Here is a 15,963-nt window from a genome sequence, read left to right as displayed (position 1 = left end):
GATATCCTAAGACAGAACCAGGAAATAGGATCTCGAATCCGAACTCTGGGGAGTACACTTCGTAAAGCTCCTATTAATCCTCATCCATCATGGTGCATTTTTTGTTTGTTTGTATAGTGTTTTTACATTGCATGTAAGCAGTGGTTATTCAGTAACGGGACCAATGGCTTTACGTGACTTCCTAACCATGTCGAGAGTGAACTTCTATCACCTCAAAAAAAAAAAGAAGAAGAAGAAGGATTGACCATTCTAGCCTGCTCTTCTTGTAACTAACAGGAGGGGGTGATAATGTGCATGATCATCAACTTGCAGTGTTGATAGCAAAGTACGTACTTAGGAAAACTTATTTGCCTCAACGAAAAACACCTCCAGAAGGGAGAGCATGGGCTCTCACAGACCAACGGTCTTCCCTTCCTACAACTGGTTAGATCGCAGGAACGTGAGAGTTGAGTGGAGTTGAATGTGCCAAAAGATGGCGAGAACTTGCCATGTCTCGCCATGCATCTGTGAGGAGACTGTGTCATCGGGCATCCAACAGCTAGCGCCAAACCACCAACAGTTCATGCCAAGGAAGGCGTGTACAGCTCCAGGCGAGCTGGAGCATGGGAGTGTAACTCCTCAGATAGTGCAGAGTGCCTGGGCGGAGATTTGTGCTCAACAAAAAAAATGCCAGATACTAAAGAGATCCAAGCGCCCAAACCTGGTGTCCATCCAAAATGCCGAAGCAGTATCAGCGCTCTGATCCACTTCCTCTTCAACGGACAAGATGTCTTTTCAGTGGCTGTCGGGCGACACCTTGAAATACCCACAGGTTTGACCGAGGGGGCAACTAATGGTGGCAACCCCCTCAAACTCCCTTCGATTACCAGTATGTCTTCTCCCCGGTGCAGAAGAGCAGGACAGTGACTTTAAGTCTAGGAGATCCGGGGGGCCAGATAGTCACCTCCTCTAACATAAATCCAGAAAGACGCCTTTCCAGCGGCTGTCTGTCGATACCTGGGTCCGACAACAGATTTGACTGAAGGAATGATTACCTGTATGCAACCCCCGACCTTCCTTGGACCTCCGGTATGTCTTATCCCCGGTGCGGAGGAGCGGGACAGTGACCTTTGTCTAGGGGAATCGAGGGACAAGTAGCCACCTCCTCCACTGCACAACACTTCATTGTCACATTGATAAATTCATGATAATGGAAATAAAATCCTGGCAAAGGCATGGGAAGGAAGCGATAGAGCCAGGTGCAGGAGCAAATTACTAAGATAGGAGGGTTAGTAGGAGAGAACAGGCGGCAGCTGTGGGAAGTGTAAGGCGAGAGTCGGTAGGCGAGAGGCTAACACTGGGCGTTAGGGAGGCATAGCACCCGAAACACTGGGCGTTTGGATGGCATTGTCAACCCAAACACAGGGCGCTCGGCAGTCACTGGCACCCGACACACTGGGCACTCGGCAGTCCCTGGTGCCTGAAAACTAGTCGTTCGGCAGTCCACTGGAGCCTGAAAACTAGGTGCCGCCAGAATGGGCACCCAGGAGTGGATACTTGGACAGTTGGTGTTTTTATTAAGCTGGCCTTATGCCACTACGGATCTTGCTCCTAGACAGACAAGAGGCCAGATGCTGTCTGTGAAAATCTCAAGTTACTTATTACCTTATGCAAATAATCGATCTGTAATCGATTATCACCATATACAAAAATCTGTTACCTAAGCAAGAAGGAATGCTAAAAATGTATGAATAACATTAGCATTTCCTATATTCAGTCTTTGCATTTAAATAAAGCAAAATGATGCTCGGACAGACTAGAGGCTAGATGCCGGTGTTTCTGGTGATCTTGGTTACTTATTTATTACTGTAAGAAAATAAGCAATCAGTAATCAATTATTAACTACTTTATCTGAAATTCTAGTATCTAGGAAATGAAGGCATGCTAAAAATGTATAAATAGCATTTTTACTTCCTTAAAATCATGTAAATGTACATGTACATTTTTGTATAATACAACAAAAAATGTTCACTCTAATATGGTAAATTACTGTGCTTTTCTTCTCTAATAAAATGCAGTAGTACATCGTACTTCGAACTTAATCCATTCCAGAAGGCTATTTGAAGTACGATTTGTTTGAAATATGAAACAAATATCCCCATAAGAAATAAGGGGAATCAGGATAATTCATTCCAGCCAACCCAAAAAGTCCCCCTTTTAACATTTTTTCTATTATTAATGTGTTCAAAAGTTAAATTAAGAGTGTAAAGTAATAAAACAGTATGTTATATGAAGTAAAATTTTCTCAATTTTATTTTTTCTGAGTACGATTTACAAACTGTTTGGTAAAAATAGTGTTGGCTGGCTGGGGAATGGAGGGAGGAAAGACAGGAACCCTGTGAGCAAACCGAATTGGTTGCAGTATGTAGTGGTTGTTGATAAAATCAATTTTATTCACATACCAGGTACAAGGGTAATCACAAGAATTGATAGTGTGTGTGTGAGTGTCCGAGTGTGTGTCTGAGAGAGAGAGAGGAGAGAGAGAGAGAGAGAGAGAGAGAGAGTAATCAGCGTGTTTACACTTGAATGTTAATTGCACGAAAGAGATTAATTATGCCACAATACTTCAACTTATTGTTGGCAAACGGCAGACTTTTAAAACAAACATGAGGAATTTGCAAACAAATACTAAGTAATAAGCCAAGATTGCAAGAATAGGAAAGAGATAAAATAACTCACAAAGAAGCCGCTTAAACAAACAATGGAAGGCATACAGAAGCTGAAAGGTGCCAGTTTGTTTATTACAGAGCTGAGATACTTTTACAGTAGTAAAATAAATCGTAAAAAGCAATTGTCACTAGATTGGTATATTACCGTAACAAAAATAAAAGTGATTTGGGCAGATCGAGTGTAAGTGAAAGAAATGGACGAATGATCATCCCAGATCAGCTGATAAGTCAATGGGAAGCAGAGCCGTTCTTTTCTTCTCTCTCTATCTCTCTCTCTCTCTCTCTCTCTCTCTCTCAGCGCACTGAACACTGACTCGAGAAAGCTCTTTTATTTTTTATCTTTTTTACTGTATTGCATTTATTTTCATGTTTTATCATTATGTTAAATTTATTGTGAAATAACATTTAATTTTTATGTGAATTAGTATTGTGTTTATGTACATATTATAGTAAAGATTTTACTGTCTCTTCTCTCCTCAACAATACCACGACGGACGATAATTTAAATCATTCATTCATTATTCCTAAAAAATATAAACGCTCTCTCCCTCTCCTCTTTTCCTTTTTTTCTGTATTGCATTTGATTGTTTTCATATTTAATTATGTTAACTTTATTGGGAAATTCCCTTTTTATGTGATTTGTTATTGCTTTTACATACATACAGTTATATTTTAACTCTCTCTTCTCCTTCTCTCCTCAACATATCAACGCTCCCTCGTTCAGTCGCAAGTCAGCTGAGCGTGACGTCACCGCAGTTACATACTATTTTATACATCTTTTATGCTAAATGTTATACGGAAAGCTAAATTTTATATTAAATGCTTTATACTTTTATTTATTTTGTCAAATATTGTTATCATTAACTATATATTGTATATGAAAAAATAAATTTAATAAAGTTTAGTTTGTAAGACCCAGTAGGTCATCCAATACAAGTATAAACTAGATAATCAGTCACTTCGAAGTAGGAGCATTTGTTCAACAAATGATACAAAATTTTCTAGAAAATTTTGTTCAAAAAACAGAAAGTTTGACATAAGAAACGTTTGACAAACTAGGTACCAGTGTATATGAAATATCATTTCATATATTCAGATGTATTGAAAATTAACATAAATGTATGTTTGTTCGCGTCTGAAATATGACAAATTTTCTTAGACAATTTGTATTTTTCATAGCTACAAACCTGAGGTCTTAACAATAGGATGATTTCTAGCACCTAGCTGGATCCGGTTAAAAAGCAGATGAAAGCAAGGAATCTTGTGATATCTGGCAACGCATGCGTAGCTCAGGTGAAGCACCTACACCAATGCGCCAGTCTTTCCCAACTCAGGATGTCTTAACAAACAGAGGGGCGGCTGGAGGCGGGCAGTATAATGTTAAGACCTCAGGTTTGTAGCTATGAAAAATACAAATTGTCTTAGAAAATTTGTCATTTGTTCAGACGCAAACAAACCTTCGGTCTTAACAACAGGATACTCATACTTGGAGGGAGGTACAAGACATCCTAGACTGGCTGGGGGCCTACCCACCAGTCCTGCTTCCAGAAGAAATGATTTCTGGAGAGGGACTGAAGCCCATTGAGAAGCTAGATAAATTGATATCTAACCACTCATACCCTGAGTGACGTACATTAATATATGGGAGAACCATTGTATGTATAGGGAACCAAAGAGAAACTTTGACTGTCCAATAGCAAACCAATACACCAGTGTTTGTATTACTCCCAACCCCTCCTTGCCAAGAAGTGAAGCATATGCTACCGAATAGAGGGTATGATATTTTTATATTATGTGATCTCACTATCAGTATGACTACCTTACTCAGCTGTATCAGACCAGTCCAGCGAATGACATGTCTATTCCTTAACCCGCCAGAAGGAAGAAGGAAAGGTACAAGAGAAAGAAGGAGACCAGCCAACTCACTCATTCTCTCATCCACACAATGTATTCCAACAGCCTAGGATGTATCCTCATAACTCATCAGTGTGGTGAACTATTCACTCATACCAACCTCACCAACCTGGAAAAGGGGAGGAGACTACCCTTGCTTGCTGACAAGACACCATAGTTTTGCTGTCAATCACCAACAGGAAAGTATCCATCAACTGATCCAGGAATGTCTGCAGTACCAGAAGCATAATCTCTGTCACAAGAATGCTGATGTGCATTTGACACAAACAAACTACAGGGGGTCCTCGAGTTACGACGTTGATCCATTCTTAAGATGCGTCGTAACACGATTTTCAGCGTAAGTCGGAACATTGAAAAATACCACATGATTTAATGTAAATACCTATCAATAACAACGAGAGAACAATTCCTTACCTTTATTAATTTGATTGGCTTGCACACTGGAGAGGAAGCTGCGGTGCTGGAGAGACTGGGGGAGGTTAGTGTAGAGAAAAAGAACCTCCAGAAGTTGCACCAATAACCTTTCCATTTCAATTATTAGACCACTACGCTGCTTAGTTATCACTGTCGCTTTCATAGGAGCAGATCCTTTCACATGTTCAACGATGCGCTCTTTATCTTTGATAATGGTAGCAACGGTCGAACGGCTAAGGCCAAGCGAGCGGCCAATGTTTGTTGGCGTTTCTCCCTTCTCAGATCGCTTTATAATGTCCACTTTAATTTCCATGGTGATGGCCTTTCTTTTCTTCGATGCACTACCATCAGAAGAGTCCGCCTTGCGCTTGGGAGCCATAACAAAGAGCAAAAAGTTACAAAAACGATACAACACGAGGGAGAGAGAGGCAGTGTAAACAACCAAAATGGCGTATGGGCGAGGAATGAGCGTAGCGAAGCGACGCCGTCCTCTCCCCCACAAAGCGTATTCTTCCGCCGTGCGCCCGGAACTAGTTCGCGTTTGTTTACGTTGCTTACGACGCTAAACCGCGTAAGACGGAACGACGCAAAATATTATTTTTTATATTTTTATGGGGGCGCGTTCGTAACCACAAAACATCGTAAGTCGAGACCGGCGTAACCCGAGGACTTACTGTACTCAGGTGCATCCTGTCCTGAATCTCCAGTTGGAAGGAGTACAGCAGAACTCCTACAAAGATGCTCCAGTCATCTAACCACCAAGAAACATCCTCCCTCACTTCCCTGTTTAATGGAATGGTAAATGTTGGAGGATTGAAGGCAGTGGTTATGCTGGTAGGGCACAATTTTTGCCATTGACAATAGGCAACTAATAACAATCTGCCATAGCCAATTATTCCCGCTGGGATAGAAACTGCAATGATACCTCTCACAAGCGCATTGATCTAAGTGTCTGTGGATGAACTCTTTCTCCTATCATGTCAACCAACATGCCCCAGTGGTCTGTCTGCTATTTGGTTAGGAAACTAAACTTCTCCCAGATTATCATGACCTTCAAATCACAATTGCAAATACTAATTTCAAAGACCCATGAATGGTCTACAGCCTCCTGTCACCTTTTTCATCACGAAAAGTGGACTGTAAAAGCCTGAGAGGAGTTATCAGTAATTTCCAGCACATCCTGCAGCATAGAAGGCAATAATATCAGGAATCATCATCATTTTATTATAATAGGCATTAGGTCTGTCTGCCCATCCAGCTGTCATTCAATCATGGCCAAACGGCTAGTCTGATGGGCATGAAACTTGGCAGGGTTATAGTGGGGACCCCTAAGATGGTTTGTAGTGCAGTTTCATCCTACCTCACCCGCCCCTCCCCTCCGAAGGGGTGGGGGTGAAAAGGGATTCCCTAAAACGGAGCTGGTTCTGCCCGTGAAACAGGGCTGGTTATGTCTATAGACTTAGTTACTTTATGAATAGGGGTAACATAACATCAATGACATCAAAGAGGGTGGAGTTTGAGAAGAGGGTTGACAGAGAGAGAATGAGAGGGAGAGAAAGTGAGAGAGAGTAGATAGTGTTCAGAAGAAGAGTAAAAAAGACAGAGAGAGAGAGAGAGAGAGAGAGAGAGAGAGAGAGAGAGAGAGAGAGAGAGAGAGAGAGAGAGAGTTGGTATAAGTAAGAAAAAAATAGAGGGAAAGAGAGATGGTTGAAGGGGGAGAGGGTGAGAGAAAGGAGCAAGAGGGAGAGGAAGAGAGAGAGAGTGTGTCGAGGGGGTGTTAGGTAGGAGAAAGATGGAAAAAGAGAGAGAGAGAGAGAGAGAGAGAGAGAGAGAGAGAGAGAGAGAGAGAGAGAGAGAGAGAGAGAGAGAGAGAGAGAGAGAGAGCAAGTTTATCAGTTGTCATTCAGAGTTATCCCAAGCAGAGCTGGGTCAGTCAGCTAGATAAAGAATTAATTCAAAAGAAGCCAAAATTATTAACCACTCAAACAAGGAAACACTCATGAAATTCACTTCCAAAACAACAGCCATGATGACAGCATGATCCAGTACATCAGCAATACAGCTAAGGCAAAGAAAATATGATACTGCTTACTGATAAGTCCCACACTCACTTATCTACTACTAGTTCACTACCTTGTTACCAAGCCTAAACAACCAGACCTGCTATAAATGAAGGCATCTTTATAAAAGACAAAAGTGGTAGTCTTGTAGGAGTAATTAAAAAATATTTTACAATGATAGCAAAATAAAACAACTAAACAAGATCAGCATGTATCAACATTGATAGAAGTCATGAAATTTGAGACATGCCTACAACCAATGAAAACCAAATTAAATTTACATCTTCATCATAGAAAAGAATGAATTTCATAGCTGGTAGTTGTCAACATCCATTCTTAAGTCTATTTTTTTCTGCTAAAGGGCATAGTAATCAAGTTATCTTGGAACATATTCCAGAGGCAATCATAAATAATACCCAGCCTCTTTCAACTTTGCATCAGTGTCAAGTTTCACCTCCTCAATCTTATGATTAGAAGTAACCTTAAGACATACTTTTATAATCATGTTGAGTTCTCTAATATACGTTTTCTTTTCTTGTATCAAATCCTTGACAAGTTCGTCGTAAGTAAGTGATGTGTCAAGATTGGGTTCCTCTACTACTCCACTCATTTCGTTATCTTCATCTTGCTGGAACATGTCCATAAGCACCTAGAGAAATAATAACAAAAAACCATGAAAGTTACTGAAACAAAGCAAATTTAATAAGTTTCCATATGTAAGATCAATCCTTCTGCAGAACAATTTCTATTTTTAATAGTCAAATACAAACAATATCCCAACAATAACTAGAATTACAAGAAGCAAAAGTGAAAAAAAACTGTAATACTGTCAAAATAGCAGTTCTTTGCTTTAAATAATTGACAAAAAATAGTTCCACAAATATCAATATTTAAGCAATAATTCAGATAGTACTACCTTTATCTGCTTACCTTGTCTGCACACATGGCAACTCTAATGTCTTGTTGGGTGACTTCAATAAGTCTGATGTTTTTAACATAGTTCCCCGCTAACTGTAAAAAAGAAAAAAAAATTAATTTATGCATAAAATATCAATGAATTTTTGAGAATCTTGGGATTTGAAAAAAAATATATATATAATATATTTTGTGTATATATATATATATATATATATATATATATATATATATACTATATATATATATATATATATATATATATATATATCTATATATATAGTATATATATATATATATATATATATATATATATATATATATATATATATATATATACATATATATATATATATATGTGTGTGTGTCTGTGTGTCTGTGTGTGTGTCTGTGTGTGTATATATATATATACATATTATATATATTATATATATATTATATATATATATATTATATATATATATATATATATATATTATATTATATATATATATATATATATATATATATACATATACACATATATATATATATATACATATATATATATATATATATATATATATATATATATCTATATTAGATATATATATATATTTTATTTATATACTATATATATATATATATCTATATATATATATATATATTATATATATTATATATATGGCCCAAGACATTGTTATAAACTCGATAGTAAAAAAAAAAAAAAGGGAAAAACTATTCTTCACAATCTGCATAACCAGAAACATTTCATATGCAGTGATTCAAACCCTTTCTATACCTATGATAAGCAATTCTGTCATGACATATACTTTAACCTGCTTATTACAGTATACACAATCTTAAAAAATAAAAGTATTTGAAAAATAAAAGCATTTGGCTGAAATATTTTTCTGATGCAAAGGCAGCTTTTGAAACTGCACTTCATGTTATCAAATATGATGTGTTTTCATGCTCATTCTTGTAAGCCGCCGTCTGCTGCTCTTCCGAAAATATAGTTAAAAAAGTACAAATTTAGCGATCGATGTGTCAATTTTATAAATCTTCATGCTTTAATGTTTAAAATGTGTATGCAAATGTATTATGTATAGGGTATTTTTAATTCTCCACAGAAATATGATACAAAGGCAGCTTTTGCAACTGCCCTTCACGTTATCACATATGTCTGCTACTCTTTTGAAATTATAGTTAAAAAGAGTGCAAATTTAGCGATCGATGTGACGATTTTATAAATGTTCATGCTCTTATGTTTAGATTGTTTGAAAATATATTACGTATAGGATATTTTTATTTTTGTACATAAATATGATACAAATTCAGGCAGCTTTTGTAACTACCCTCCACGTTGTCAGAGGATGCTTTTTCATGTTCGTTCTTGTCCGCTACTGTTCCGAAAAATGCGTGGTGTTATTTTATTAATTATGCATCTTTTCCATAAATCCTTTAGAAAGTTATACATTACTTCACTGTATCCAATAATATTGTATGTATTCTCATATTATTGTATTATAAAATACTACGGCAAATCTAAGCTAGTATTCCGCGGAGCGGCCAATGTTTTGGTTTCAAATCAGCTGATGGCGAACACTGAGTTTGTTTCGCCATATTTAACGCAATTCTGAGCGAATTTTCTTGCTTCTAGTTGGCATAAACTAATATCTAGATACTTGACTTATATGAGACAAGGTTATTTTTCCTTATATGACGTGTTTTTAGGAGGAAATATGAATTGAATGTCTCATTGTGATTGTTAACTTTTTTTTTTTTCGTTAACAGATTATGTTGGCAGCATGTTTACTGCATAAATAAATTACTTGATTCTGTTCGCAATTTTCCTTTATATCATCGTAATACGAACTTTACGTTATTCATCTTATATCGGCTTGAAACCAACAGTAAAATGTGTTCTTTGATTAATATTATTTTATCTCAATTTTACCTACGGTTGTGTTTGATGGCATACGTTTACTGGAGTTTTATCCTTGTTGCCGATGCACGATAATAGTCATTAGCAGCTTGAACAGTTTTCTCAGCTTCAGTTATAACTAGGTTTAAATTTAACAGTATTTCCCGATTGATCTTTGATCTATAGCGGATAAAGTTATTATATTAAGATATCTCAGTTCTATTATACATAATGTCATTTATAACAACTACGGTAATAGTGTACTATAGTAGGATGATTGAAACACATGCCAAACGGATGTTATCGAATTCGGTTGAACTTAGAAACAAAAAAAGTCATTTCACGTTTCGTTGTTCAAGGCTGTACATGTTTATGCAACGAGTATAACGTTAAAACCATACTTTCATCATTCACTTTTGCTGTTTTTGAACTTATGTAACTAGAAGATGGGATAAAGTTAGGCTATTGTAATTTGGTCTCTCATAAAATCGGATTATCGTAAGACGAATTATCGTAACCTGAACACTACAGCTACCTGTACACTGTATAAAATCTTATTATATCTTTACATACTCTAAACACCCAAAGGATTATAGCTAGGCTTTTTTCACTTTACAGTATTCATATTAGTACTATAATGTACTGTACAGTAAATTCTAAAGATCTATAGTACTGCATAAATAAATTTTACTTATTGCGCTATCGCGGGATTAATGTGTCGTTTGACTGTTCTAGGGCGCTGTTAACTGGTCTAGAATTTTGAAAGGTGTGCGGCGGCCGTAGGCTTTAAAATCGCTAAGTGTCGGCGGCCAGGAACGGAACCCCTGCCGCTACCCGAGGGCCGCCTGTATAAGTATTTTTGCTACCTCTGTGTTTCCACGACATACCCTCCAACCAACTTGAGTAACATGAATCTAGAGTTCAGAAAATATCTTCCTGGTTGGATCGGGGGAGAGAGAGAGAGAGAGAGGGCTCTGTGAACCTTTCTCCTAACACACCGCTATTCGCTTCACTGAATCAAAAGTACCCACGTAGGCCTGCTTGTATCCAGGTTCTACTAAACATACCTAAACTGTTAAAAGTCTTCTAATGGTAGCCATAATATAAGCCAGACTGTATCCAGTAATAAAGGGATTAAATACTAAATAGTTATATAATTGATGTTCTTTCTCAATGAAATTTGTGCCTTTGAAATTGTTTACAAACCCTATTATATGACCTTTCAACTTTTGAACCTTTAATATATAATAATCTGAGAACAAAAATGATTTTAGTAACAATATATATTCTCCTAAATAACAGGTATCGGGATCAGTATCGTCTTTAAAAGCAGGTATCACCGCATCCTAATTTAAACTGCAGGTTGTAGCTGAAGCGAGAAAAGAAAATGTTCAAGTTGCATAGTAACTATAAATTATTGTGCATTGGCAACATGGATTAAACTCTTGTAAGCTTCGATATGCCATCAAACTCGACCATCAATAAAACTGGAGAAGTATTTTTATCAAAACTACCGGTCATAAAAGAACACATTTAACTGTTGTTTTTCACACCAATAAAAGATAACTACATAATAAAGTTCATATGATGAAATCAAGAGAAAATATCAAATCAATCTCTTGATAAAAAAAAAGAAAAAACGAAAAAAAAAAAAAAAAAAAAAAAAAAAAACCAGCACCATCTAAAAAAACAAAAATTATTTAGTTCGAGAGACCTATTTAAAGTCACGTTTGGACAAAAACACTGTATAATGAAATATACCCTTGCTTTATATAAATAAAATATCTAGAGATTCATTTACACTAACTAGAAGCAAGAAAATTGCTCTGTACAGTGTTAAATACAGCAAAATAAACTTACCTCATAATCACCCTCAGCTGATTTCCAAACCAAAACATTGATCACTATGTTTGAATTTTATAATACAAATAATATGAGAATACATACAATATTATTGAATACAGTAAAGTTAAACACAAATTTTTAAGAGCCATGGAAAAGATGCACATTTGTTAAGTTTTTAATATGATACTAATAGTGAATATTACATATTCGGTGCTAGATCCGGAGGCAAAAACCATCAAATTATTTTCAATTTGAACTGATATATCCAGAAGTACGATATACCAAGGTCCGTTATCTCGGTGCGCTTCTGTACTTGGTTTTACATAAGTAACTTACCAAGTAACTACATAGCTGAATCCCACATTAATAGGAAGTGGGACTCAAGGTCATGTCATGTACTACTCCAAAACATCTGTGAATGAAATTGAATTGAAATAGCCAAAGCTAGCACAATGGGAATGTTTGTTGTAACCTTACCTGGTGAGAGCTAGAGCAGGAAGATACTGCCTCTAGTCGTTGCTCATCTCAACCTGTAGGGACATGACTGTAGTGTCAAGGGTTGTCCCTACTTCAGTGAGAACTCTGCGGTCAAGGAGTACTCCGATGACTGCCAAAGTAAAGACCAATGTCCTTGCCCTAGGTTTAACACAACCATAACTAGCCAAAAACTATTACCTGAACACCAAGTTAAAAACCAATACCCAACTGATTAAAAAGAAATGACTGGTGGGTACTCCAAGTACCAAGTACCCCCAGGGGTCCCATAAACTTGACGACCTTATACAAGGCGAGGGAGACAGAAAATAGAAGAATCACTTCTACCCCTCATTTCCTAGTACCATGCCAGCTGTGAAAAACAGCATCAGCGAAGGAAAAGTTTCCTCCTGAATCTTCAAGTGAGCTTCTACGATAGAGTCTCTCAAGACTAAAGAGATGGAGTTCTTCAACAAAGGCCTCTTTGTATTCTTGACTGAAAGCCACAAGTTATGAAAATCTCTTCTCATCTTTTTTGTTCTGCCCAAGTTATGTCTCATAAGGTCCTTGAAGGTGAAGGACCGAGGCCAAGGGTTGGATGGGTTTTCATTCTTTGCTAAGAATGCTTGGAGAAAGGAACATACTGCATTTTCCTGAGTAAAACCCACTTGTTTGTCAAAGACTTGAATCTCACTGACCCTTTTTGCTGTAGCCAATGTGAAGAGAAAAAGAATGCTCCTCATTAAATCTCTGAAAGAGGCAGAGATTAAAGGCTTGAATGGTGGGCCTGAAAGCCATTATAAAACCACATGCAAGTTCCAGGTGACAAGGGGGAAAAGAAACTTTATTTTATAGTGTTCAAAAGACTTAACTAAATCTGATATGTCTTGATTTGAGGCTAAGTCTAATCCTCTATGTTTGCATACAGTATTCAGCATGGCTCTGTAGCTCTTGATAGTGAATGTAGAAAGTCCCACAGACATCATAAAAAACAACAAAAATTCTGTAAGTTGGGATATAGATGTTTCAGAAGATGAGATGCCATGTCTTCTGCACCAACTGCAAAATTTCCCTTGGCAGACACTGGTAAAAAGAGTCGTGTCTGCACTGAGCAATAGCTCTCGCAACTTCTCTTGAAAAACCTTTCGCTCTGAAAAGCCTCCTGAGTGGATAACCCCTGATTAAACCTGTTGAAGTGGGGTTTTCAGAGCAGATTTTTCTGTTGTGGAAGGAGCCTTAGGAAGTCCGACAGAAGTTCTATGAGGTCAGGGAACCATTCCTTCTGAAGCCAGAAGGGAGCGATCAGGATCGAACATGTTGTGATGCGATTGAAATTTGTTTATGACATCCCTGATTAGATTGAAATGGGGAAAGGCATAAACTTCCAGATTTAATCAATCCTGGAGCACTGCATCTGTTTCCCAGGCTTCCAGGTTCAGGGCAGGAGAGCAGTACAGGGGCAGTCGATGATTTCTTGGAGTTGCAAACAGGTCTATCAATGGTCTTCCCCACTGTTTCCAGAGGTCAGTGCACACCTGTGGATTCAGTGACCATTCCCTGGGTAGAACCTGTTGGTGACAGCTCAACTCGTCTGCTTTAACGTTCAAGTTGCCCTGAACAAAATGAGTGAGAATTTGAGTCTGGTTCTTCTGGGCCCACTGAGTTGCATGCACCGAAGCAATGTGTTGGAGGGCTCAATAAATTGCCTTCAGCTTTTTGACGTTTATGTGAAGATCCCTCTCCTTTTGAGATCAAGTCCCTACGACTTCCAAATCTCCCAGAATCCTTCCCCAACCCAGATCACATGCGTTGGAAAACAATGCTTGGCTCATGTTTAGTTGAAGGAGCGATTGGCCCACTAGAAACCTTCCTCCTCCTAACCACCATAGAAGGTTTTGATTTATCTCCAGCGTGATGGGGAAGATAAACAAGTCTGGGAGTGTCTTTCCTGTTCCAATTTGCTTTTATGCTTTTAGGAAGTACTGTAACAGCCTCACACGAAGCCTTCCCAATGGAACAAACATCTGGTGGAGGAGAGGGTTCCCAAGAGGCTCACCCAGTCATTGGCTGAGCAAAACTGATGATTGATGAAATGTTGAATTCTCTTGTCTTATGAAAAAACCCACAAAATTCTTGAGTCTATTTCATTCCCCAAATAGACTAAGCATTGAGTTGGGGACTAACTGTGACTTTTCTTGAATTATTACTAGACCTAAATCTTGTGCCAATCGAAGAGTTATCATTAAGTCCCCCATACACTTCTTGGATGGAGACTGAACAAGTCAGTCATCTAGGTAAAAGCATACCTTGGCGCCCATCAGATGAAGCCATTTTGAAAGAGGAGTGAGAACTCATGTGACGTACTGTGCTCAGATTGAAGTACAGTGCCCGAAATTGAAAGACCTGGTCCTGGAACATTTACATCAGGTATTTTCTGGACTCTGGGTAAATAGGGGTGAAATTAAGCATCTTTCATATCAGTGGTTACTGTCCAATCTCCCTGACAAAGAGCACACTGGACTGACTTATTTGTCTGCATTTTGAACTTTGTAATTTGGACATAAAAGTTCAAAGCACTTAAGTCCTGGAATGACCTCCAACCTTCCGATGTCTTGGAAACAATGAAGAGGCTGTTGTAGAATCCCTCCGATGCAGTGTCCTCTACCACTTCTATTGCTTGTTTCTTCAGAAGGTTTGAAACGTCCTTGACAGAGCTGAAAACTTCTCTGAGTTTCCTGAATACGCCTTCATGTTGATTGGACAAGACGTTACAGGGGGTTTTTCCTTGAAGGGGATCGAATAACCTTCTCTGGGTACTGTCTTCACCCATGGTTCTACTGATCTTTCCTAAAAGTGCAGGAGTCTCACACCTACAGGTGTAGAGATAGCTGGATCCTCTCTTGGCAGATGACATTCAAGAAGTGGATTTTTTGCCAGTAGATCTAATTGAACGTAGGTTTGTTCTTGATGGAGGGTGGGTCCTTCCTTTACCACCTCAAAAGGGCAGTGGTTGAAGAGGTGAAGAATTTCTTGCTGCAAAAGAAACTGAATATGCCTGATTAGTCTCCTTAGTCTGCTTTGTCGACTATGCAAGATTGTGAGTTGCTTTCTTTTGCAGCTCTGTACCTACTCTCTCCAAGGTAGTGTGCAGAAACAGACTGCTACTATCCAAATCAGTGACAAGGAGAGAAAATCTTTGAGACGGTGTGACTCCCTTCGCCTTAAATGAGCATTACAGCTCTGTTTTTTTCAGAATACCAGTCGAAAAAGTGCTGCTAACTCTTGAGCTCCATGTCGAATTGCTTTATCTATACATGAATGCACCCCCAACCCAAGCCAGTCTGCTGCAAATTTGTCTTGCAGTGGAGAACAATTCTCTATTTTCTTGGTTAGTGCTCGCACAGAGCAATCTTGAGAAAAGAAATATTTCCTAACCTTTGAAAATATTCTTTATAAAGTGATCCAACTCTATGGATGAGAACCACACCTTAGCTGAATCAGAGGCAGATCTATGAGCTGGGTCAATAAGCACTGAAAAATCTCCTTTGGAGGAGGCATTCACTCCCAAGGGAGGCATCTCTCCACTTATGTAATAACCATACCTCCTCTTAGACATCAGGACGGTGGAGAACAGAAAACTGCTTTGCCTAACTCTCTTCTCGGTTAACCAAGAATTAATACATGATAATGCTTTCTTGGTGGAAATCGAAAGAACCATTTTCGGAAG

General features: G+C 38.1%; 1 protein-coding gene across 1 annotated transcript in view; it reads right to left on the bottom strand.

Annotated features, from left to right (window-relative positions):
- LOC135223630 (son of sevenless homolog 2-like) overlaps window positions 1-15,963 on the bottom strand; it is a 547,573-nt gene that overhangs the window by 477,576 nt on the left and 54,034 nt on the right. Inside the window, 2 exon segments of the mRNA XM_064262244.1 lie at window positions 7,590-7,745; window positions 8,027-8,107. Coding sequence (XP_064118314.1) covers window positions 7,590-7,745; window positions 8,027-8,107 — 237 coding nt within the window.

Source organism: Macrobrachium nipponense, chromosome 10 (assembly GCF_015104395.2).
Source record: "Macrobrachium nipponense isolate FS-2020 chromosome 10, ASM1510439v2, whole genome shotgun sequence".
NCBI lineage: Eukaryota > Metazoa > Arthropoda > Malacostraca > Decapoda > Palaemonidae > Macrobrachium > Macrobrachium nipponense.
The sequence above is the reverse complement of the archived record's forward strand: the minus strand, read 5'-3'. Positions and strand labels throughout refer to the sequence as shown.